This window comes from Centroberyx gerrardi, chromosome 12 (assembly GCF_048128805.1).
Source record: "Centroberyx gerrardi isolate f3 chromosome 12, fCenGer3.hap1.cur.20231027, whole genome shotgun sequence".
Taxonomy (NCBI): Eukaryota; Metazoa; Chordata; class Actinopteri; order Beryciformes; family Berycidae; genus Centroberyx; species Centroberyx gerrardi.
Genome location: NC_136008.1, coordinates 5,456,772 through 5,483,971, shown reverse-complemented (window position 1 = coordinate 5,483,971; position 27,200 = coordinate 5,456,772). Strand labels below are relative to the sequence as shown.

General features: G+C 41.3%; 1 protein-coding gene across 3 annotated transcripts in view; it reads right to left on the bottom strand.

Annotated features, from left to right (window-relative positions):
- dgkb (diacylglycerol kinase, beta) overlaps positions 1–27,200 on the bottom strand; it is a 60,854-nt gene that overhangs the window by 14,232 nt on the left and 19,422 nt on the right. For 2 of the 3 annotated variants that reach the window (XM_078287120.1, XM_078287121.1), the window contains 9 exons: positions 26,783–26,899; positions 26,405–26,503; positions 25,924–26,025; positions 24,042–24,115; positions 22,868–22,942; positions 20,526–20,611; positions 19,745–19,834; positions 18,900–19,060; positions 11,463–11,527 (listed from right to left, as the gene is read on the bottom strand). In XM_078287120.1, coding sequence (XP_078143246.1) covers positions 11,463–11,527; positions 18,900–19,060; positions 19,745–19,834; positions 20,526–20,611; positions 22,868–22,942; positions 24,042–24,115; positions 25,924–26,025; positions 26,405–26,503; positions 26,783–26,899 — 869 coding nt within the window. The remainder of the gene's footprint in view (positions 1–11,462; positions 11,528–18,899; positions 19,061–19,744; positions 19,835–20,525; positions 20,612–22,867; positions 22,943–24,041; positions 24,116–25,923; positions 26,026–26,404; positions 26,504–26,782; positions 26,900–27,200) is intronic. The other variant, XM_071924388.2, reaches the window with a different exon arrangement.

Below are 27,200 nucleotides of genomic sequence, written 5' to 3'. Positions count from 1 at the left end.
GAGAACAATGCCATTCAAACTGTTGACATCTTATAGCCAGCAGATACTGCTTGGAAAGCCTAGCATAATAAAATGAACCGAAATGAAGTCAAGATGAGGTGAAATACTTCCTCAATATATAAGCAAACCTAACCCTAACCCTCAATATATAGGCAAACTTAACCCTAACCCTAACCTTGCGGAATGACTGGTCACCAAAACAAGCTACTTGTGAGTCCATGTGACTTTTGTTTTGTGACATTGGGCAGTGTGAACCTAAACAAACCAAATCCGAAAATGCAAGAAAGTAACTTAAAGTAAACTCTCCACTATAGCTCGGACCAAAGAAAATGAACTGGTGTGACCCCTTACAGCCCCATCAGAAAGAGTTAGCAACCAGAAGATCTGACATTTTCCTTTCCATTAACATATGGCTGTTGATACAAATAGGGAGGTTAGAAATGATTGGGTGTAATGTAGTGAACTAGGTATCATCCTACATGTAGGTCCAGGATAGATTAGACAACTAGATATCTGATGGGTGCGGAGGGAGGCGGTTCTAAGGTGCCAGAACTTACTGTGGGTTTAATTCAGCAAAACATACAGTATGTGATGGGAGATGCTCATATGATAATCCCAGTCACACACCCACTCTCACCCACCTCTCTCTCCCCTAACATCCAAGGTTTCTAGGTGCTCACCCAGAATAGTGAATCAGACGATGTGTATTGGCAAATGTTTCATTTCCAGACGATTGTGTTAGCTGCACTTTAGCTAGACATGTCAATGAAGCCAAAACTAACTTTTTCCACTCACCCCGGTTTTGAGGTGAATTAGTGATTAGAAGATGTTCCCTATCAACTTTTTGTGACAGAGACATCCAAACCTCTTCTTAGTCCCTTCAGTGAAAACAGATTGGAGAGCTTCTTTGACGGTGGGAAACCAGTGATTTTCATTTCAACCAATTCAGCAAGTGGATTCTCTTTGAATTCCCAAGAGACATGGGAAGATAAGATGTAACCTTTCATTAAAAGGTCCCCATATCTTGTATCTATATTCACATCTTGAATAAAAATAATTGTGAATGGATACTGTATCACTTTACATCAAATAGCAGTTTCACGTTACATTTTGACATTTCTGACTGAAGTGAGAGCAAACTGACATCAAGCATTTGGCGTCTTTGATGCTTTGAAATTCACAACGCACACAGTTGTCCACTGATGTCAGGTGCAATCAAAATATTCAATCAAGGGATGATCAATTCTAAGCTGATTTCTACAAATTGATCACTTTACTTTCCATGCAATTGATAGAACCAGTAATGTGTATGAGAATCATGCATATCACCTGTAAACAATATGGTTTCGGCTTAATGCTAAACTGACGCACAGATCTCGCAGGTTTTCGATCATCTGCAGAAACAACAGCAGACAATTTATCCCCGGGCTTCAAGGACAGAAAAACCCCCACAACAGTGCTGACACGCAGAACTGAATACCATAAAAAATGGCCTTCTCTTAGCTGGAATCAAAGCACTACAAGAGGGACGTATTAGTATAAGCAGAGTAACAATCACTGAATTATTGATTTCCTCATTAGGACTTTTGTCAGGACCATTTAGCCACTTTATAAATGAGCTTTCATTAGGGTACTTGCAAGGTAGCCCAACTCGATGTTGATTTATAATGTGCAAGATGGTCAATAGGAGAGGGATAGGAGGAGGGAGATGGGGAGAGGCAGGAGGGAGACAGGCCCTCCACAGCAACACACACCCTGCATCTCCTCTACCTGCTTCACCAGCAGTCTGCCAGCGTAGCAGCAACATGAGGCAGCTGACAGGGAAAACCCTTAAGCTCCCTTTCTGCAGGCAGGAAATGAATCCAGACCTGGGCATGTTTGCAAACAAACAAATGAAGGCGGCTACTTCGAAAAGCCTATTCAAAGCCGGTGGCTGATGACTTCTGTTGTGAATGAGGCCAAATACTGTCAGCGTTTTGGATCCTGTGACTCTCCAGACTAAACAGTTTGTACTTTGCACTGAGGTGAACTTGTGTTTGGCATCTTTTGCTTTTGTTACATTCAAGAGCCGCTGACATCTGAGGCCCAGCGGCCTGTCTGACTCAGGGGAACAACCACAGTCTCCAAGCTGCTGTATCACTCATGTCACATTTGTTATGAGTTCACCTGAGAGAAAAAGTCTATTTCTCCTTTAAGGAAGCTCTTGTATGCCATAAATAATCATCAATTTCTATAGCATGACTACAACTTCTATAAAGTACAGTAACATCCTGAACAGAGAGCACTGAGTCTTTTACTGTACAATATAACCAAATACAGAACACAGCACTTTGGAAGTCTTGAGCCAAACACATGAAGTAAAGCACACCATAAGAACAGATAAGACACGACATCTGACTGTCTTGTCGATTCCCTCCACTTAACCTAACAAGCGCACCATGGCAACAAATCACCTCCTTATGTCCCTGTTCATTAGGTAATTAGGAGCATCCCATTGGCCGGATCGGATTCTCATTCGTTATCTGCCGACTGATGCTAAACACTGGACTCATCTGACAGACGGACTGTGAGGAGCATCTCCAGCAGTGGCCAGCCTGGTTTAGGATTAATAGGGAGTCCGTTGAGTATGATGATACTTTCAAGGTGGATTGGGAGGATCTTACTTTACGATAAGTGCAATAAAAGTGAATGTAAAGTACCAATTTCCTTAAACTGTTGGTTGATTTTAAGCTCCTGTATCCTTGCCAGACATCTTAGAAGTTCTTTATTTATATTTTTTGTGGGAGCGATTTGTGTTTCGCGCACAGGAAAAAGCGCCACGTCATTGAAAACCAGCAGTGTGTACGGAGCAGGATTTCAATTCTCCAAGCAGCCGCAAGACCTCTGCCGTGATTTCACCGCAACTATACCCATGCAAAGCATACTGCAATAATAACTTAGTGGTGTGCATGTGAGATCAGCTGTACTATGTCAAAGAAAACACTGGCTCAGGTTTCCACAGTCGCGGAGGCACGGAAAGTTTTTTAGGTGTCATTTATTTGCACATACAAATGATGAAAAAAGCTGAAAAAAGAGAGGACAAATACAAACTGCAGCGGCCGAGACAAAGAAACCACAAGGGCTTTAGAAAAACATCTCATGCCAAAAAAAAAAGAGGAAAAACATAAGATGTCAAACAGAGACAAAAGTGAATTGGGCAACAGAAACCTAATGACGTCAAGACTCAACACAGAGGCTGCAAATAACAAAATACAGCTCAAACAACCTGAACGAGAACATTATGCCCATGTTCTCTCCTCATCAACCTTGCTTTCTAAACCATTCCCTGGTCACCATATTACAGGGTGTCAGAGGTGATAAGCTTCAGCGTAGCATGGCTGTCCTGCGGCCACAGCACCTTTAGATGCTCTTTCCATTGGCCACACTTAACGCAAGGCACAGAAACATTGATTTTCTTCCGCCTCTGACACTTAATCTAACCCACAATGATCTACGACCTTATTTTCACACTAATTTCTTCTTGATCAGAGGTGATAAATATCGCATTGACATAACCAACTCTTTGTGCATTGCATCAATGCACTGTTTTGTTTAACATGACACCGCCTAGAGCGCTCCGACTCTGACTGGCAGGTTGAGAAATGGCCTGTGTTGCACTGTCTTGCCTTCAGAGATTCAGCAAGCAGCCTGCAAAATATGTTTCTTTCAATTGCATTTCAATGATCCCTATGTGTACATTCCTCTCTGAAAACACTGCGACTGGTATCAAATATGCAATCTCTTTAGAAACAAATTTAAAAACATTTGCATTGATAAGACAACAAAGAGCCAAAAGGACCTGCTAGACACCTCTAACACCTTACTTTTTCACAGATTGGAGGTTTAGTTACGCAAACATTTCTCAGAGGCAGCTTCTGCTCTGGAGGCAGAAATAATCTGATTGGTTGAGTTAAATCTGTGGAGCCAAGTAACGTTAGACCACTGTTGCCAACTTGCCGACTTTTTTGCAAGATTTAGTGACTTTTCAGACCCCCTGGCAACTTTGTTTCTAAAAAGCGACTAGCAATAAATCTAGTGACTTTTTCTGACCATTGGAAAAAATATGAATGTGCAAAACATCAATCAAACTACTTGCTTGTCTCATCCAAAGAGGTTGTAGCCCCCTCCCACCACTAATGGTACATTCAGATTACGGGCTACAAAGCAACAAGAAGTCATTCATTTTCAATGGAAGCCGGAGACACAAAACTACAAATGCCAGCGCGTAAAATGTAGCAGCGTGTCAGGCGTGTGCAGAGTAGAGGGACAGTAATGTAGTTTTTACACATATTTACGCAATTATTATTTACTTAGCCTATATTGACAAGAACGATTATTTGCCAAATTAAATAAAAATGAGACAAATGCAAAGTTGGTGTAGTAGTTGGTGCACCCAACGTGACGACATGAACCGCCGACCACCACCTGGACAACACTTCTGCTCCGTTGGCGACAATGTAGCTTGGTACATCGGACCGTTTTGTAGCTGTTGTAGCCCGTAATCTGAACGTACCATAAAAGTGGGAACTGTAGCAAATATATGTATATGCAAATGAGCATGTGACATCATCTAGCAACTTCTAATGACTTTTTGAGCAGCCAGTAGCTTTTCTTGGAAGAGATTTTGGCAACACTGTTAGACTGAAGCCCAGTGAAAAAGAAAGCCGTAAAAGAGGAGGAAGCTAATGAAAAAAGTCATTGCCATTTATGTTTTTATTTATATTTTGAGTTCCTTCTTTGCCATTCAAGTTTGCCAGTTAGCTAAGTTGCGCTTTGAAAAACTGTAGTTCTTTGGCTCCGCCCATTTAGGTCTAAATCAACCAATCAGATTATTTTTGCCTCCAGAGCAGCTCTGTGTCCAAGAAATGTTTATTGAACTAAAACTCAAATCTGCTTTTATTATTATATATTAAATGTGATCTGTGTTATTCCTAACACATTTCCCACCACAATGAATGAGCATGGTGTTGATGTGAAGGTGTATGTGGAAAAAAACACAGGCAGCAGCTGGTATCTCTGCAGGAGCCGTGTGTGTGTGTGTGTGTGTGTGTGTGTGTGTGTGTTCGAGGGGCGTGTGTATGTGTGTCTTTGGGGGGGGGGGGGGGGGTTCTACAGAGGCTGGGGCCCCCTCTAAGACTACGGAGGACCCTGCAGGAGGTGAGGGGACTATATGGAGAGTGGTCCCTTCACAGGTCCTGGGAGTGAGGGGACAACACTGCTGACTCTCATGATTTAGTAATGTTTACAGGGCTTTAGGTCTTTTCCAGAGTTATATAGATAAATATATCTAAGGAAACATTTAGCAACATATGAGCTGAGAAAGAAGGAGCCATTGGGCATGTATTGCATTTAGATTTTACTTACTGATGTTTCGTTGCGTTATTAGTTTGTTGGTTTCCATAGTAAAACAGCATTTGAGTCAGCGCATGGATACCTACTGCTGTATGTGTGTGTGTTCACTTAAGTCTCTTGTGTATGTGTGTGTGTATGTGTGTGTGTGTGTGTGTGTGTGTGTTCCCACTGAGCAGGGGACAGGGGGACAGGGCCACAGGTGAGATCCCTCTAAATTACACACAAGTGGTCATTAATTATAGATGACATCTTGGTCAGATAAACGATTTCATCCTCAAATGAGGTCCGAGGGCGGCCCCTACCGAGGTCCACCGGGTGTTTGTGTGTGTGTGTGTGTGTGCATGTGTAATTTAGAAAGCGATCACCTGTGGCCCTGTCCCCAAGCTCAGCAGGAAACACACACACAAGTACATATGCATACACACACACACACACATACACGCACACAGTAGTACGGGTGTGTTGATATGTGTGTGTTGGTGTGTCGGTGTATCCAGCGGCCCCATCCAGCACACGGCTGGGCTTTGATGAACATACTCATTATGCTAAAGAGCGCTGCATGCCCGGGCTTCCCTGTGCCTCCAGGAAAGGTTAACTCAGGATGGTTACACAGCACGGCGAGGAGCGGGGGGGAGCGGGGGGGAGCGAGGGGAGCGAGGGGAGCGCTGACACTGTCAGATGTCTCAGGACCAGAAATAGATCTCAGTATGGAGAGCAAATATCATGGGAACATCAAGGTGCCAGGATTGATGTAATAGAATAAGCAGATGTCGCAGGTGAATCCGAGGCTGCGTTCACACTGCAAAAAAGTGTCGCAATTCAGATATTTTCCTTCACATGTGACATAGATCTGATGTTTTCTAATCAGATCTGTGGCAAAACGCCGCGTGAAGTCACACTTTTTCAACTCCGCTCTGGACCGCGGGTGTCAGTCAAGGCATGCCACCTACGTGCGACTTGTATTTAAGTGCTCAAATTGGAATTTTTCCGCGTTGCCATGACAATAACCTCAACCTTTCATCACTCACCTGAGATAATTGTCATAATTTTGGCGCCACGGCAGCTTGGCTGAGCAACGTCAGCATGGAGGAAACGAGACACAACAATGGAAAAGAGGTCAAATGGCCGACTTGACTGGTATCAAATCAGTCAAAACTTAAACTGAAATGTGTTCAAAACAAGCAGAAGTGTAGATACAAAAGCAGGTGTTTCTTATCATTTCTCTGCCCAACATCTTTGTCATTTCATACTCATATTGGATATGGATTGCATCATAGAATACACACGAACAGTCACCCAAAAAAATCAGATATGAGCAGCCGTTTGGAATTGAGCATGAAGGCCTGCGGTGTGAACGTAGCCATAATGCCGTGATTGATAGCTGATTGGTCAGCTGGTAAGAGTATGAAACAGAAAGCAACCTGATTATTTATGTGTCCACTGTGTACCAAGCTGAAGTTCAGTAACCAAATAAAAAGTGACGGCTTAAACGAATGAAACCGGATAGTAACACTAAAGTTCTCAATTTTTCTCGCCTCCAACCTCTCTCCTCTTCCTCCTCCCCTCTTTTCTCGTTTCTCTCACTATCCGTCTCTCTCTCCCTCAGAGTCAGAGATTAGTGTGTAATTACATGGGAGATCAGCAAAAAAAAGGGGGAAAAAAAAGGAACAGTATATTTTAACAAGGCGGTCGAGGAGGAGTGGCGAGGGGGGAGGAGGCGGCGCGGCCCTCGTCACGGGCCGACTGATTGTCTGCTTTTAATCCTCGACCTCATTATCACCTCCAGGTCCGGCAGTGGCAGTAAATGAATCTATCTGCCGAGTGTCAAATCTTCACACCTTCACCCTGGTAATCACCCCAAGGTGCAAATACAGAAGATGGATAGAGAGAGAGAGAGGGGGAGAGAGAGAGAAAGAGAGAGAGAGAGAGAGAGAGAGTGCATGACCCCTGCATTTCATCAACAAAATCTCCTCATTTCATAATTAAGAAAAGCAACATCGTTATTTGGTTGGTAATTAAAGCTGATTAAATATTTACATCTTCTTTAAGGTCAAACCAGTGGCAAAATGTATGGTTTTGGTGTGTGTGGTGGTTGCTTCTCTAAGCATAAGCATCTTTTCTTACATGTATTGAAAACTTGCATGGTTATTTATGTGTTCAGTGGGTTTTAAGACCCTTGGGCCATGAAACCAGTCCAAACGCAATTTCAAAAATACATGGGTGTCAGTTTGAAAACAAGCATTCTTAAAAACATGCTTTCTGGAGATAAATGATTTTTGTCTCTCAACAACGTTATACTTATTCTTCACTGTCTTTCTTTCCAGTAGTCTAAATGCTGTTTTACATGCATACTAAACAGTACCAAAAAGAGATTTGCTAATTTATATTTCTAAAAACAAGTCACTTCATATCCATCAGGAGATATTAAAAACCGACACTTCAGGCAGAGTGTGTAAAGAAAAATGAGAAAGTCAGGTAGCACACTTAAAGGGTGGAAAGTAAGTAGTATTCAAATATTTCTACTCAAATTCTGTTTACTCAGTTAAATGATACTCAAGTTTGAGATAGATCACATGTCTGGAAATTAACTAGAAAACTACTCAAAAAGTCCTCGAACACATTACATTTGAACAAAAATCACTTTGATTTTGTCCTTGTATCAACATTGATAAAATGACCTGATAAGAGTGCGTGCAAATAATTTGATGGGTTATTATCAACCCAATGTGATGGAGATGGTTCCTTTTTGATCTTATGAACAAAGCTAATATTAATTATGGGATGTGTCCAGAATAACTGCGTTTTACTGTAAATGACAAACCTCTTTCTGCTACCAACAAATAAAACATGCTCAAGTAAAGGTAGGAGTATGCTCAGATAATATGCAGGTAAAACACTTAAAATGTGGTGTAACTGAAAAAATACTTCATTTGTTACATTCCAAGGAGTCACTACTAAGTAATGGAAGAACTGGGAAGCTTGAGCAGTTATCGTAAAGCTATAACACAAGACAGTTGTTTGGTGTCACTGCTATAATATTGCAATTCTTTTATTTTACAGTACTTTGTAAATTTAACTAACTGTTAAATTGCTGTAAAATATTATCACTATTCTTCTATTCTTATTTTTCTTCTTATTATTATCTATAACATTCAGTTGTGTGTTTGATTGATGTACTGTGAACTTGCTCTAGTTCCTCATGCTATAAGTCTATTTAATCTCAAGAGCTTTTGTTACTACCAGTGTGGAAAACCTGCAGTATTATTATTTTTCTTACTTGGACTGAAATTTTCCATTGTATTTATGTCTTGACTGAGTTTCATGATGCTTGAAACCTGTTAAAAACATATTTTCAAAAATAAATGGCCGCCCATCACTGAGAAAATCAGCGTTTGTTTCATTTATTCCTGAAAAAAAAAATACTTCAGACAATAGTGAAATCCAATCTATCCTCAAGACACACTCACTGTCATTCAAGTTCCTGAGAAAGAGCTTCCAGTTGGAGGAAAATGACTCCATGATAAGTTGCAATATACTTACAATGGACATGAGCCCCTTGGACAAATCCAACAAAATCTATGCTACCTTGAAAAACTATAATCATGCATTATTGAATTGGCAAGGATAGTGTGTAATAGAGAGATCCTAAACCCATTCCCCCTTGTGAATTATTCATTGAATTCAAATAACAGACGGAATAATATTCTTAAAATATCTCAATCATTTTTCACAAAGGCTTAAAATGGTGTAAAACAACAGAGATGCAGTCTGTGTGTCCTGTGTGTGGATCTGTGAGGGGGAATAACATTCGACTGAAGAAATGAATGAGTCAACATGAACACTAAATATGTATTTTTAACCTATGTATCATACAGGGTACTGAACTCAATTTCTGAGTTAATTCCAGTGTAACAAACTGTGTTGAAAACAGTCCTTTGCAATAGTGGTTACCATGGCTACGAGGGACAAGCCGCCATGTTGGAGGAGTAACAACAAAAGGAAATAGTAACACTTTCACAATATGATATTTTCTCCTCTTTTACAGTACAATTTGAAACATTTTCTTTGTTTTATTAGGGGATGAAGACTTGATAACGTTACAGTTTCTCCTTTCGTTCACTCCTCCAACATGGCGGCTCATCCCTCGCAACCACTGCTAACCATGTGACAGGCCTCTGTTTATTTGAAACTCCCTTCCCTTCCCTTTGGACCGCTCCGCTGGCGTATCTACATGTGCGAGGAGCGAGCTGTAGAAAAATAGTTGGCTAAATGTTGTACTAAGACCGGGGTAAAATATGATAATGAGTACAAATGGGATTATTAGGAGGCTGTGTGTCATCAGTCTGACTGAGCCACGATGTCAAACTAGCCAAGCAAATTCAATTATGCCTGCAATTACTCCCTGGCGCTAGTGGAGACGTATTGGAGACGTTAAATATTGATGGAAACATAGATGCCACATTTGTTCATCTCCAAAGGTGAACACATCTCCTCAAGGCAATCACAAATGCTAAATATGAAGCCTGTCCATTAGTCACGCTGATCTCCAAAGCAGCTACACAGTCTGTTGTATTATCATGTAGAGGTGATGCCGAGCTTCTTTAGATGCTTTGCAGGTTTGTTTTGGTTTAGTTTATTGGACTTTTTTTTTTTGCAACACATAGGAAAACTTCTCAAAATGAAGACTTACAGTATTTCCATCATGGTCTTTGGTGTTAAAATTATTCACAAAGAGAATATTCATGTCAGACGAGGATCCTGATGATTATTTAGCCCTATTCTTAGGACACACGCCCAGTGGTGGAAAGAGTACTAGGATGTCCTATACTTGAGTTTAATAAGTACTGTTACTTTGCTGATATTTTACTGAAGTAAAAGTAAAAGTACTGGTGTAAAAATCTACTTAAGTAAAAGTAAAAAGTAGCTCATTTAAAATGTCCTCAGAGTAAAGGTTACTGAGTTACTTTTTAGAAAAGAGAACGTTAGCAGTGATCTTTTCCATGTGATTCTAAAAGGACGAGAGGACAAACTAGATTATTTTGATTGGAAAAATTGGAAATGACAAAATAATGTGCACAAACAAAGTAAAGCTGACTTCCTGTTTCTTACAGAGAAAAATGAGTTTGTTTAAAATGTAGGGAAGTACAATACTTCAGTAAAAACGTATTTAAGTAAAACTAACATTACTGACTTTCAAAAATACTCAAACAGTACAAGTACATAAAAAAGCTCAATTACAGTAATGTGAGTGAATGTAATTATTTACTTCCACCCTTGCACACACCTATACACCACACTTCTCCACAAGAAATGAAAAAGTTTAAAGTTCCTCTAAAAATCAGTGCCTTTCAAACTTTGTATTCTTGGACCAAAAACAGTGTCCATTTCAGCCCAAATGATGCAAATTTTTAGATTCAAAAGAGGTCAGTCTGGTCTCCCCAAATTTTGTGAAATGAGCACATTCATGTTTCAAAAATGTAAATACGTGCTCTGTGCATGAGAAGTGAGAGAAATGTGTTTCCCCATGCTGAAGGTCTATCAGACTGTGTTGGAAGCTGCTGTATTATTGCTGCCCGGTACGGACAAGAGAGCAAAGCTGTTGGAGTCATCTGACACTGCAGCTTAATTAATTACGTCAATTAAATTTGGCCCTTGTGACGTGGATTTGCATGTTGTGAAAATCCCTGACAAGTATCATGTTTGCAATATAAACACTTCATTAAAAAAGTATGAAGACTGTTAGATGTATAGGAGTTTGCAGATTCTGGTTTCCACATGTAGGGTTAGGGTTAGGGTAAGAGCTAGAAGCAGAGAGAGAATTAGAAAAATAATTTAAGTAAATTCCCTGTGCTCCATTTCATTAACTGAGTTCTATGTGCAAGAAATAAACTAGAAAAATGTTGTTCTTTGAGCTGCGGCCAGGGTGAAACATGATAATGAGTACAGGCGATATTATTAGGAGACGATGTGTCATCATCACATGACATCGCCAATTAAAATACAACACATCACAGGTATGTTGAAAAGTTTAGCTTTTAACATGTAGAAATGTAGAAAAAACCCACTCCTACCTGCTGTTAAACCTCTCAGGATGCTTCTCCCTCATGATGTGGAAGCGATGTGCGATGGAGGCGTCCTGCAACACAGAAGCAAAACATGAATGGTTTACTTACTGCAAACATTTCAATATTCAGGAGGCAAGATTTCTATGGAAAAATACACCTTTCTTATCAGCCTGATTCACAAAATGGGGCTGCAACAGAGAGGAGCGTCCCATCCCCCCTAACTGAGATGCTGTAGTTGTAGCTTATTTGCCCAGGTGAAAATCTGGTGTTGTGTGTGCATACACTCTCTCCACAGGAAGTGATGAATCAAAACTTGCAAACTTCCAGGTGAGTCCAGAGAAAGCTGGACTCACCAACGTTAGATCCTTCCCTCTCCCGTCTCTTTGGTCTCCTTTGGTATAAAGCAGCACAGACCGGCCCGTTGGTAAACATGAGCGCGCTGTGTGCCGTTTATTGATGTCATGTTACATGATTTCTGGGTATGAAGTTAAAATTTTTGTTTACATTTTTCTTTTAAAATGCTGCCATTTGCAGCCACCAATGTGTGAAGTTGCCTAGTTTGCTTCCATCAAAAACATGCTAAGGCTGGGAGCGCCAGATCCAGGTTCAGAGAGAGTTTTTATCCCGATGCAGTACGGTTTTTAAAAAAGTAGCACCACTGCACTTTATTAACACTGCACTTTACACATCATCTGTATACACTGTCATGTATATTGTTTGTTTTTAGTGTCTCTGTTTTTATTGTGTTGTTTTTCGTGTTTTTGTGTTGATGAGAGGCTTGAGACTAAGAATTCCAATGTATTTTTAATAAACTTCAACTTCAGTTTAGCTCTAACTCCAACAACAACTTCCTCCTCGTTAACTAACTCTGCCAACTTCCCAAACGTTACAGTTGCACCTAAGCAGAACGTGCATCCCTTTGCATATTTCTATAAAGCGATGCGAGCGGTGTGTTAGAGCTCCTGGCCCGGTGGAAGGTGGCGGCGGGGTCGAGCCAGAGCCAGAGCCAGAGCCAGAGCCAGAGCCAGAGCCAGAGCCAGGGAGAGAGGGGTATTGACAGAGAGCCTGATGAACAGCACGCCGTCTCCACACAGGCTAATTAATTAAACACACATCGCGAGTAATCACAGCTCCCAACCAACCTACAGGATGCTGCCGACACCCCTGGCAACCAAGTTGTTTTCTCTCTCCCTTCCTCCACCTCTCTCTCTCTCTCTCTCTCTGTGACTCTCGACCTTTCTCTCACTCTCTCCCCTGCTTCTTTTCTCCGTCTCTCTCTCTTTCGCTGTGACCTGGGGCAAAAGGTGCAGCCACATTGGAGAGCTGAGTGTTAAGCTCATACAGCGCATGTTACATTTGCTACTGTGGTGAGACTGACAGAGACACTTCTCCAGTATGTTAACACCATCTGAGTCTGGTAAGATTATGTATTTCTTCAACTTGAACTTAATATAAAGTGTATTTTTAGTATCTTTAGGTAAAACTTTGGGATGTATTTTGCTAGAATACAGTTAATTCCTTTCGAATTCCTTTTCGCAGAATCACAAAAAAGTGTTAAGTATTAGTTATTATTTACATGCGGCTCACCATAGCTGGCCACACTGGCTTATTTCATGGGAGTTTCCCTTATCATTCAATTCAGTTTTAATAGGACTTTGGTCCATTTTAATTGCAAAAATCTCAGTAACACTTTACAAGGGCTTTTCCGGTGTATTATCCTGAATATTGGCTTTACAAATGAATTGTAAGTACAAAATAATACTATGTTAGAACTTAACAGAAATCCCCCTAATGTATAATCAATCAATCAATCAGTCAAGCTTCATTTATACAGCACCCTTTGAGAAAGATTGTAAAACCAGTGTATATCTTCAAGACAATAAAATTATTGTAAATAAGACAATTAAAACACAATGTGTAGGAGATAAATTACGCCATAAAACACAATGACTACATGAATATTACCTCATCGACAGATTGTGAAGCCTGGTAAAATGAACTTATTAGGGTGTAATAACACCAAAATCTCTCTTAATTTACACTTCAGCGTCAATGTCAGCAGGTGAGAACTTTGTGAAAAACACAGACCAAACACTGACAAACACAGCAAAGTTGTCTGGCCTAAAGGAAGAGTGAGAGAAAGTTGCAGTAAACTTTTTGGGTTTGTTCCTCTCCCCCCTCCACTGAAGCAATCTGTTTTGACCCACTCCGTCTTGAGTGGCACTATTGAAACAGCAGCCACAGGGAGGACCCCCTGCTACTTCTCTGTACAGAAATTTAGGAGAAGCCAAAAAAAAACAAAAAAAAAATCAATGGAGCTTCTCTTGATGTCTTTTCAAGACGCTGTAAGCAGAAGACCAAAAGAATTCTTCAAGATCCCCGCAGACTCGCCTCACGCTTCCAACGCGAGCCAGAAAGGTGAGATGATGGATATATCTGAGAGATTGTAACTTGATTTTCTTACAAACAGGACAATAGCTGAAAACAAGAGAGCAAAAGCGAGGAGAGGTTGTCTCCCCTTTGGTTTGGGTCTATTATCTGAGATCTGTACAAGTGGAGTTATGGCTTTGCAACAGTAAACAGCCATTTCAAGCAACCAAGAATGAATAAAGCACTTTGTCACCCCACATTGATGTAGTGTTTGTATGTTTGAAGTAGTAAAGCTGTTACAATAAATAGACCTAATTCGGTATTAAAGGAGCCCTATTTCAGGATTTCAAATTTTCCTGTTCATATATGTGTGTGATCAAAAAGTGTTTTTAAAAGTTGATTTTGTTTGAGTGGTTAAAGTTTTTGCTTTTTCAAAAAAATTGCTCTTTTTCTACAGGAAGTTTCAGACTCACTCCATGCAACGCATCACAACTGGACTTGGTGCTGATTGGCTCCCATCACTAAACAATTGCTAAAATCCCTCCAATCAAGCAAGTTTGCAGCATTTGAACTGGAAAGCCTCCAATCAGCAGGTTTACCTCATTTGAATCAGAGGAACTGGTGTTATCGGCCAATCAAGACATTGTGAGGACTTAGTCTTCAAATTCAATCAATAAATATCCTTTTAACTAAACTATATACTCGCAAAACATCATGAAGAACATTATTCTTCTCCCGAGCCATAGTATATTTGAAAACGAAACCATGAAAACTGAATAATATGGGACAGCTACATACCTAGGTCATACCATCAATACATTCAGGACATATTCACATCTTGACCCCCTCGCGGCAGTGGGCCGACGCCGGCTCACTCACTCACTCTCCCCCTAGCTGCCCTCAAATAATTACCATTGTAAAAATCTGGCACCCAAATTAATACAGGACATGTGTAATGTCCTCTCATAGCTCAAAGTTTAGTCCAATTACGAGTGGGCCCAGCGGTTTGATGTGCCTTTCACTAGGGGGGAGAGTAATGGCTTTGACAGGAGCGCCAGGGTCATTAGGGCGACTGACTGCATTATGGTAGTGGAGCGCGCTCAGTGATTAGTTCTGTCTCTCACCCCTGGCCCTGATTGAGATCATTACACTTCACGTCACTTCCACATCCTCCCAAAGGGATGGCGCCATTAATTCTCAATCCGACTGGGCTGTGACTGGCTGAGGCAGGAGGTTAGGCTGAAAGAGTTTACAAAAAAAATGATGGTCTTTCTTTTTTGGAAGGATCACCTGGGCTTGGGGATATAAATGACTTGGAAAATGAAGTCGTAACGTGAATGCTTCAGTTTGTTCGTCAGACACTGACACTAATGGTTTGAGTCTGAGAAGTGTCAGAGCGACCAATAGCGGCAGGTTTGGACTAATGTATGTTTCACTGCCTCTTCTTCCTTTTTTTTTTGTCACAAATTCAAAAGGATTCAACTTCAAAATTCACGTTCACGATGACAATCTATCGATGCAGGGCGACATGTTGGCCGCTACTGCTGATGTTTTGATTTCGGCAATGTCATTACAGAAACAATCTTTCTTCATCTGCATAATCTCTGAGGTAATTATTAGCTTGACTTGTCGCATAATCTTCATTGTAATTTTTTCTTTCAACGGAAAGCAGAAATTTGATGCGAAATGTGTCACAAAATATTATATCACACTCCATTCCATAGAGAGCTCAAAATCTTCTTAATCCCCCACAAACAACTTCATTTGTCATCATCACGCCTGCTGGGTACTAATCCCATTGTTAGAGCAAAGACAATGGAGTTATAATGACTTCATGAAGTAGCCAGGCCAAAGTTTGTTTTTTTCTTCATAGTGTTTGATTCAGCAGGGATGAATTCACTGGTCTCATTAAGCCACAATTCCAAACTTATTTTAGGCTCAAACCCACAACATTTGGCAACATTTGCACCTTTGCCTGCTGAGCCTGAAACCCAGCTTTTATCAGCTGGGAATTATTTTCAAAATCAGTCAATCAGCCTTTCTGTCCTTTTCCGACCTAGAGAGAGTCATTTACACCTTCACACCTTCTAAGAACCATATATGGTTCTTTGGGATATTAAAAGGTTCTTAATTCTTAGTTATTGGATGGTGGATGATGGCATAAATGTGGAAAATAGCCAAACCCCTCCATAGTATATATTGTGCAATTGCAAAAACACAATGCAGGAGTCTAAGCAAAGGAGAGCAGAAACAAGGCTTGGTCTGAAAGGTTCTTTGTGGAACCAGAAATGGTTCTTCTACGGCATCACTCCAAAGAACCATTTTCGGCACCTTTATGTTTCTGTGTGTAGTCAGGTATCTACAGTATCTCCCATCTCCAGCCTGCCACACTGCTATAGATCCCCAAAAAATGGGACGATATAACTCCTGTTTTGGCATCTTCCTGTTCCCTCCCTGTCCATTACAGAATCAAAATCCCACTGTTTGTTTTCAAAGCTTTGAAAGGTGTTGCTCCTATATTTCTGAACTTCTGGTCCCTGCTCAGTCCCGCTCGGCCCCTCAGATCCTCTAATCGTGGGTTGCTGGCGATCCAGACGTCCCGGTTCAGACTGATGGGTTTTGCCGTGGCTGCACCAAGACGTCAGATCAGCCAAATCAGAAGACATTTTTAAAACTCGTCTTAAAACCTACAGTGATGACAAAGACACAACACTGCTTTGGATTGAACACTATGTAGAGGTGAGAAGTGGGGCAGTTCATATAGAGAAATGTAGGCTTTTTAATTTTCTAAGGAGAGAGTGTGCCTTGGAATTATGTGGATATACATTTATCTTGAAACCAATTTTTATTCACTGGCCTTTCAATGTTCTTTTATGCTTTGCCGCTCTCATTTTGTGCTTTTAACCATGCTGTTATTTCCCTACATCTTAATTTTGCTGTTAGTGGTCCATCCATACTCTGCCTACTTTTTCCCAGTTTTGTAACCCTCATGCTTTGTAAATCACTTTGGTACACACTGGTTTTGTGTTATGTGCACTATATAAATAAAGTTGACTTGACTTGACGTGACAATCCTGCCAGACAAAAGTTCTGACTCTTGCGCAGCTGCAACAAATTTACAAAATTCAAATAAAACACTAAAGAGCCTGTGTGCAACAAAAGATTGAGTAACTTCTCCCACAGTCTTTTGTGTTTTTTGACATTTAGCCTGGGAAATCAATGCAAACTTTTTTGGAGGGGGAGGTGGGTGGAGATGCTGATATTTATTTTACACTGTACCCACTTCCCCCCATACACATCACCATATGTTCAGCCCCATACATTACAGCAGCCATTCTTCTCCTCTATCACAATGTTAACAAGACCTGTCCTCTAATATCCTCTAGCATCGTCATTAGGGGCCGAGGCTGCGGCTGTTATTTGACTAACATTTGTAAGGCCATGCATCACTTATTTCCCTGTTCCAATACGTACGAATGTCACAATATGGAGTCACCCCCACCTCCACCACCTGCAAATGTCAATTACCATATTTCCCGCTGACATTTATCAGTAATGGCTAACATGAGCTAGGTGAAATCAGCATCATTAGGGTGGAGATGGACAGGGAGGTGCTGATGGGTGCGGAGCGGCCTAACACCATGCAGATACACAACAGGGCGTGTTCATCGATCAGAGGAGGCTGAGGCTCGAGCACATCTCAATAAAGGCATAACTAGACTGTGATCAAAACAAATAAACTGAATGAGAGATTATGCTGTTACTCCAAGTACTGTAATAAGCAGTGTGTTTTTTTTATTCACACTTAATAAAAAACCCTTCAGATTTATTGACAGAGGATATTTAATTTTCATTAGTATGTCAGTGAACACATCAGTGGCTACGGCTATTGGTCATACTCTGTTTAAGGTCGGTTCGGGTTAAGCTGTTTACACCTTTGATACGCTGCGATTGAGTCTCCTTGTTGCCGTGAATAAACCAGTTAACAGATTACTGCCGTCCAACTTTGGTGTGAAAGGTATGAAAGGTGCGGCTGCCAGCCACCCTGTTTGGCTGAGCAGTAATGTGCTGTTTCCACTGCAGCAGTGTGCCGTACTGTACCTGTGCCACAGTTCAGTATGTTTTTCCATTGCATTTAGTCCATGGTTCAGTATGGTTATAGTACAGTAAAAGAAAGCTTATAGCACCCTTATGTATCTGCTAGCAGCCTGCCTTCAAAGGAAGCCACATAAGCAACGTACATGGTCGACGATCAATTACAACCTCTGTTTTTTAAATTCCCAGCTGGTGGAAACAGAATGAAAGTGGAAAGTCGAGTCTGTTCCTTCTCAGCTCCTGTACTTTGCTCCAGTTGTTACTCCTCTGAATAGACCAATCAATATTACATTGGCTAACTGTTGTGTGCTTTGATGCAATATTATTTCAAAAGAAAAGAATCCCATGCAAAATAAGAAAAAAAGAAAAGACACCAGTGGGTCCAGCATGTGTGTTGTTGTTGACACTGGTTGCTATGGTTCTGCTGTTGCTATAGTTACATATGCACGTGCTTTATGGACAGGGCCCCATATGTTCAAAATTGCAATGGAAAACCAGTGCCAAAACATATCCAGGACCGGCATGGTGTTAAAACCATATAGGTTACTTCTACTACAGGGGAAAGAAATGATAATCCCAATAGTAACGGTACTAGAAATAGTAATAGTAACATTAATAGTATAGTAGCAATAACAGTAGTAGTAATAGTAGTGGTAACAGTAGTATTAGTAATAGTAATTTTAATGTACCCATAATGCTGTGCGAGTCTGAACTGCACAGAAAGCGAAAAATGAAAGCGAAAGGAGTAAGATGTCTCTACGCCACAGTAACCCATTTAATATGGAAGTAAGCCAGGCATCTTAACCAAGTTTCTCAGGATTTTAGTTATGACGATTACATGTGTCGACCCAAAACCAGATTACTTGAGAAACCGGGTTGAGAACAGAATTCTCTGTGCATGTAAACATAGCTGGTGTTTATGACATTTTTAAATAAAAACCCCTGAGTCCCGTCAGAACCGACTGGTGTCCCACTCACCACTCCGATAGAGAAGTAGTTGTTCACAATGCTGTAAGGCACCGGGTCGCCGCGCTCCTCCTTGTCTGTGGGCGTGACGTCGATCTTCCAGCGGTCCAGCATCACCTCGCTGCTGTTCTCCACGTCCCGCAGGATCTTCAGCAGGCTCTCGCCCTCGTAGCCTCAGAGCAACACGAGATGTGTGTGTGTTAAAATGGGTCTAACATCACATGTGCCACTTGGCTGATGCTTTTAAGTGTCTTAAAGAACCATGAGTGCATACCAGGGTTAGACCGATATCAGGGCCGATACTGGCCTATTATTGAATATCAGGTATGGGCCAGTCACGTCGTCCACAGCCGTTATAATGGAGGTTCCTCCCTGACCACAGCTACAGAAAAACATTTTATTTTCTTTGAACATTTTTTTTTATTTTTTTATTGTTCAATTAAGTTTTTGTAAATTAATTTTAAAAGGTGTAACGTATCCCAGAGTTTCTCTACCATTGAATAGTTAAGGTGGCTCTCTCTGCCTTAAAGAGATGCTAACACTAAAAGAATTTCATTAGTCTGGGTTTCAGTGGAGAGTTTTAGTGTCCCATGATGGTCTTAAAAAACCCATATTGGTTGAACCCTGGTGCACGTATTCTTTAGCTTTATTGTCCCCAAACACAGTTGTGTGACAGTTTTAGCGCTGTGCTCTGACCCTCTGGGCTCTGTATGAACCGGTTAAAAGAATCAGTTACAATAATCTTAATACTGGGTTATTATGTGATAATGCAGTATACTTATTTTACAACATAATAACAGAAATTCAGGCAAATTATTTCACTGTTATGTCTCCACTTGTCTTGCCATGAAAAGTACCTCCTCCCCACCGCAGACATCTTGCCAGGTCGTTGCCGGTGCCAAGAGGAAGCACACACACAGGGGGGTTCCTGTCCAGGTTGGCCTTATCTGGAGCAGCGAGACAAATATCACAACTCCATGCAAAACAAGGCCAAAACAACAAAACAAATCCACCGCAAGACTTGACCAAAGCGTCAAATCCATTTTGCAGACCAGGTTGTAAAACTCCCGAGTCAATATGAATGTCCAGTTGTACCGTCTACTTCAAGAGACACATTCTGCCTGACGGTTATTACCTCTCTTTGTTTTGATTGATAAAAAATTGAGGCAATTTTTGAGGGCCTGAACAAGTAACAGGTCTTCAAATAGAACAGGCCAGGTGATTTTTTTCAAATGATGACTAATATGTTGTTTTCCAACTCACGTAATCATCCCATTTTACCTCCCCTGAATACGCAGGCTTGGATGTAATGAAAGTGTTTATATACGAACCATGTATGCTTTACCATTTCAGACAGAATAACAAGGGAGCTGTTGGTTTTGCAAAAATAATAAAAACAAATACAATTTTTGCAAAAAGAAAAAAGGAATTACAGTGTTTTACTTCTACAGTGTTCTGTGTTATCAGGGACTCAAGACAATATGAAAAAATATTGTTGCACCCCAGGAGGTTTGAAAGATTGTAATTCCTGGGGGGGGGGGGATGGTGCCATGGCAACATTGCGGGGAACAATTTCTTATCAACACAATTAAATTTTCTCATATGTATGTAATATGAAATTTACAGAAGAGTATGTACCTATGAAGTCCAGGATCCAGCCCACTGTGCCGTCTCCTCCGCAGGCCAGCACTCTGAAATCAGGAACGTCTCTGAAGAAGTTCAACCTGCCAACAAACACAGTCAGGATATACAGTACATTACTGCAACAGAACAAGCTGGATTTTACTTTGATTGACTGATCAAATCCCAGGGATTTGAGGAGGAATATGCTTTTTTTTTTGATTCTGCTTTAAAGATTTCATTTGATTTAAAAATGTTCGTTCAGATGATTAAAGAAAACATGAGCTCATAAAAGCAACTTATTAAAACTAACTGTGCTGTATCTCTAAAACAAGTCAAAGTGTAAATTTTGTGTGTTCATATAACGCTGACTGTGTGCGGATCATACAACATATTTGTGCTCGCCTGAGTTCAACCACTGCCACAGCATACAGCTTCACTGCAAACCCCCTCAAAATAACACATGTCGCATTGACAATTATTCATTCAGCGAGCTAGCCTGCCTGTTCGAGGGCTAATTGGATCATGACAGGCAATGTTCAGTCCAACTTCTTCCGTTCCTTCACAATAACAAAGCCCTAACTGAATGAGCCAGCCTCCAAGCCTCGTATGGCGGATAAATGATTCGCTCAATTACTCTCCAACTGGGACCACAAACCATATTAGACGCAAAACAGACGGCCACGAACATGAAAGGCAACTTTGGTGATGTTTAAATACCAAGAAACAAACACTTAATTTGCCGTAATTGCGTTAGCGAGGCAGCTAATTGACAGCAGTGCGTGCGGCTGCCTCGGCCTGCAGTGTCCGACGGTGACCGCTCACCTTGCTAATGCGCGCTGCGTTGCGTACACTTGACAAAATATTAACAAGGTTACAGAGGGGCGAGGTCATCTGGAATGTTCTCGGCTCTGGAGGCCGGGTTCAGAGCCGAGCGCTGTGACAGAGCAGAGCCACGCAGGTGAGCTTTCTGCCACGTGCGGAGAGATCGATAAACAAACAAACATGCCGGGCAAGGTCAGTCCCAAAAAGTTAGAGCTGTGTTGGCACAATCTGTGAGACGAAGCTCCGCCGCTCGACGCACAGTCAAAACCTTTCGGAGGTTTTGCTCCTGCGTGTGCCACTGTGTATTTATTTTTTATAAGGCACAAGGATTCTGTTTTCACAGCTAATCAAAGCCAAACAACTCCGCAGCACGGCGGCGAGGCATTCCTGCGGTTTTAAGTACTGCTGGACGCAAACACCAAAGTGAAGGAGTCTTATGCATGTAAATGATCCATTCATTTTCTTAATCACAGGTGTGAAAAATAGGAAACCCAGTGTTGCCGTGCAGCTACAGTATGCAGTGAGATGCTCTTGTCTGTATGCGTGATCACACGTGGTATGGCGAGAATCTCACCCCTCTCTATCCGTCAGTCATCTGTGTCACCATCCCTCCATCCACATACAGGCTTATGCATATGGAGCCAGCGCTCGTCTGAGGCGACCGCATGATACTGTCATCTCCACTATTTGTTATGTGTGATCTCACCTTAATTGTGTCTGTACGATGTGTGGGAATTGAGAGAACGGTCTAACAGCAAAGGCCTCTCTTGCATGTGATCTTGGTTATTATGTGTGAGCAACAGCAGAAAACATCAGTGTGTTTGTAAACAGAAGATCATTAGCCAATATGATTTGTGAGGTAACTTACAGTTTGGGTTATAAAAGGTTGGATCGTGACTGAAGTGGTTTTATACTTTCTGCCTGTCTGTCTGTCTGTCTGTTTATCTATTTGTTTATTTTTGAGCCAATAACAAATAAGGTTTCAGAAGAGAAAAAACAATTTGACCAGAAACAAATTTGACCAAATTGGATTTAAAATGCAGTTAAAATGCCAATTTTTAACAAGATTTCTGATCTCATCACCCAGAAAATGTCAAGTGGTGCAAACATATAAATACATAATTTTAGTCTTGCAGTGTAGTTATTAATGAATTGTCCATTGTCTTTGTGTATTCTAAAATTAATAAAATACCAGTCATAAAAAAATAATGCAGTTTCTTTCACTGTATTTACTACTACTGCTGAACACCAGAAAACATTAATCACTGTAGTGTCTAAAATATAACTACTTGAGTAAGAAATGTGTTGAGAAAATTAAACTTTTAATTGAATTTTTGCTCTCTGAGTTCGGACGGTTGCACCACCCGACATTTTTGGATTTTGGAACACCAAAGTGTGTTTCTTTATTTTTTATTATAAATTTTTTTTTTTTCCATTTTCTTTCCATTTTAATAATGGATTTAGACACAAAATCTACATGTCATTGACCCACTTAAGGGACCCTTCACTGTTCCAGTGTGTGGTCACCAACGTACCCTGGCATGGGTCCGTTCTTGGCCAGGTTGTACACTTGTCTTGGGTTCAAAAGATACTGGAACTTTCTGTAAATCCTGCAGCAGCGAGGAGGCAGAAAGATCGAAGAGACGGGAAGAGAAGAAGGAATTAGGGAGCTGCATCACATCCATCCACAACATTAATACAACAAACACACTGCAAAAAATGACAAGTTGTCAAGTGATTTGATCTTGTTTCCAGACCTATCAAGCTTATTTCATTATATTTTTAGTCAAATTATCTCACTGCACTGGCAGATAATCTTGCTGCTTCAAATACATTTCACTTTCTTGCCAATATGACTTCTTTCAAGAAATCATCAGAAAACAATGAAGAAAATCTGGAAACAAGAAACTTTCTCCAAGACATTTTCCAATTTTTTTCCATTTTACCAAGTAAATGTCCTGAAACAAGTTACATTCTCCTGAAAAAAAGTCAAAATTGCTGAAACTGGTAAAATTATCTGCCAGTGCAGAAAGATGATTTCACACAAAAAAAAAATTCCTAAAATAAGCTTGATAAGTCTGGATACAAGATGAAATAACATAACAAGATTTTGCAGTGCATAACTTCACAATGCACAAGTCTGACTCAAATATCATACACATTGCTTAAAGCCACAGTATGGGTGTCACATTCTGTCATATCAGCGCTGACGCAGACAAACGTCCAATCAGAGCAGGGCAAGGCGCCGGACTGGGCAGCTGGGTGGGACATACCCAAAGTCCCCTTGAGGAGAAACCATTAGAAAGACTAATTCATTTTAATTTCAATTTCATTATATCAACTGGCTCAAGTCATATTTTGATCTCATAATTTAAACAAATGAGGGCCGGCGTAATAAGGAGTGAATGAATATGTTTCAGTAATAACCCAATTAGCCCTGGGTTAAAGAAGGGGGACCAGGCAGGGACATGACAGAGAGAGGGGGGGCAGGGGGGGAGGGTCTGAAGGGGCGCGGGCTGGCCGGCCGGCGGTGGAGGTGGAGGTGGAGGCGGCGGCCGGTGCATTAGGTAAATGTTATTGTGTTTTTATTTGACTAAGTAAGCCTGCAGCACTTGGCAGCCAGAGGCCACGCCGCCGCTCTCCCTGTGCGTCTGAAAAGCAGAGGCTTAGAGGCCTCTTGTAGCGTGTTGAGACAGATTGTGTACTTACCTTTCTCCCTGCTTCCCCCCGCTCTTCGGATTGACAAACACTAGCAGAGGATGAGTGCCCTCTATTGTTGTGATCTGAATAGGAGATGTCAAAACAAACCGTTGGTGTTCGGAGACTGCAGAATGCTTCAGAGGAATCTGCTTTCATGCCATATCCGCAGACATTTTCTTTTAAAGTATACAGCACTCCCAAACAATGCTGCTTATTATTTTGTAGTTTTCTCAGTCCATGACAGAGAAATACATGGGCGTCACCTGGCTGCGGCGAGGTGTGGGCCCTCGCCGTTCCTTTGCCTGAGTCCAAATTTAATCTAGTGTTAATTAAAAGAACTAATTATAATGGAGAGAAAAGATAAAGCAATAGTCAAATTTATTCACAAGCGAATATCTAAAAAAAAAATCACATCAGCGGAGCGTCCAGGACCAACGTTCACTCTGAGCGGACAGTTTGATGATCTGCTGCATGTCTGACAATTTATCACACTGACTAAATAATAATATCTAGTCAGTCATGAGACTTTGCTCCACTTGCCTCCAGAAACGTAGTCGATAGAAGGGTGTTTTAGAAGTTGTGGTGGCAAATGATATGAGATGCAGGCCATGCCTCAGGCTTTAGTGACCTGACGCTCCTGGATATGCAGTAAAACAACCCATCTATCTCAGACTAAATCAATACTCTCAACCTGATAACTCATGATTCACAATTCCCTCGTAATAGCTATTTGTCACTGCTTCCTAATTGGCAGGGCCGTTTGTCTCGTGTGACGGGGGCCGTCCGCGAGGGAAAGGCTTCCCAGTCGCTCCGACCGGTAGTGAAGCTGTGGAAAGACGCTGGAGGCAGGACCGACGCCGCGCCACGTAAACAAGCTCTAATCCAGCGGCCCCGTTTGAATTGCCCTTCCTGCCGCTAGTCTGCAACAACTCGCCCGGTGCGCTCCCTGACACAGATGAAGCGCTTAACTCCCCCTGTCTGCTATCCCAGCAGGCCAAGGGTGAATTAATGAGCTCCCTGTCCAGTCCAGAGTGATCCATTACTTCCTGTAATTATAAATAATAATCCTGATTATTACGCTGGTTAGCCGGCGAGAGGCATAGATGGATGTGCCTGGGATATGATTCATCATATTTCTCTCCCAGCCACGCGCAGACGAGCCGTCGCCACAGACGGCGGCAGGTTTCCATCGCCAGCATGCTGGCTGACAGATATTAGAGAGGATCAGGCCGGACTGGGCTCTGCTGTATGAGACTGATTACCAACAGGGCCTGCAGAGCCGCAGCATACATCCCAAGGCCAGCTGAGTCTCACTCCAAAATACCATATTCACCATTTGAAAGAAAACTGACGCCTACTCTCTCAAAATGATTGATGGCATGGAGGAAAGGCACATTATGGGTTACTGTTAAAGTTATGAGTCATCTTACAACCAACACTTACAAAATAGATTTAGAAATTTAGAATTGAGAAATGCTATCTGATGAATTTCTGGTAGTAAAATTCTTCCAAAATGGATAAAGCGCTTTGAAACGAACCCCTAATACTGTTATTTTACACCAAAATATGTTAGAAATGGTAAAAGGCAAGTATTGTATTGTACACTGACTGTGCAGAATGTGTCTCAAATCTGTTCGCCAATTCTGCCTTTTTCTCCCCTATGATATTACTTTATTACCATTTGAAATCAGTATGTGAATAAGTTTTAGATTAGATGTGATTAGATGAAATTTTAATGATCCCTGTGTGGAAACTGGGGCATTGTAGCAGCAACGAAAAGGATATACAGGTAAGAATGGTACAAATAGAGAATACTGAAGGTAATACAACAAGTAATTAAAACATATTGAGGTATTAATACAACATATCCAGAAATAGATTTGACGGTCACCTGCAGTCCTTGGCCATCCACTGTGACTGAGTTGGCTCTCTGCATCTTCCCTCGGCTGGACTGGCTGCATCTGGAGTCTTTCCTCACCGTCGACTGCCTTTCCTGGGGTCAAAGGGCAAACGGTAAGGTTATTAAAAGAGCAAGAAATCACTATTTGGAAAAAGTGACTCCTACTCTTACAAAATGATTGATAGGACAAGGTACAGACACAAGATAACTTATGTCCTCGGTTGGCAAAATGATTACACTTTTACAAACTGGATCCTTTGTTTTATAGATACTGAATGAGGAAATTCAGGTACTGATTTCTTTCTGAAATGGACATGTAGCACTTTGGAAATAATCTTCAAATACTGATCGGATACTGTCATTTCAGCACTCTATGAGAAAATACGACGATCACATCCTATGTAACACACAGTAAAACAAGGCCAGATTCACTCTGCCATGGGAGTGCTGGCCAGTGAGGGGCGAAGCTCACCAGAACGACGGGGCAGATAGTGTTGGGGGGCAGGATGTGATCCTTCAGGGGTCCGCAGTCACACTCAGGTTTCACATGGGAGGCACACTTGTTATGGAGCTGGAGGAGGTGGCAAAAGTTATTAACAGCCAACTTGTGTCAATAACACAATGTGTTCAACTGTACATTTTCAGGTACATTCGCAGGCATTATGTGCATTACATGTCATTGCCTTTATTTTATGTTCTATTGCCTTGCAACTGCAAACAAGTGTTCTTGGGTGTAAATTGGTGGAATGACTTGAGAGGCATCAAAGGTGCAAAAAAATACACCCTAAACAACAAGAAGCAGTGGGAATATAATGAGGAGGTGGCTGCCTCTCCTCAGGTGGCGGCGTACCGTGATTTGGCACCACACACAGTGCAGCCCAGTCAGGCCCTGGTAACACTTAATGGTTTTGTGACACTTGTCACACTTGGTGGGGCAGTTCCCCTCCACCCAGAAATGATGCATTACCTGTGGAGAGAGGGAGAGACGGCACACAGGGCAGGAAAGAAGTGAGAAAAGAAACATGTTGCAGAAAAACAAGATGTATATAAAAGGCAAGTGGCACAACAATGAAGGAAAGCAACGAAAGAAAACAAGAAAGCAAGAAAGAAAGAAAGGAAGCAAGACAGAAAGCAAGAAAACAAAAAAGAAAGAATGAATGAAAAAAGGAAAGAAAGAAAGAAAGAAAGAAAGGAAGGAAGCAAGACAGAAAGCAAGAAAGCAAGAAAGAAAGAAAGAAAGAAAGTAAGAAAAAGAGAAAGCAAGAAAG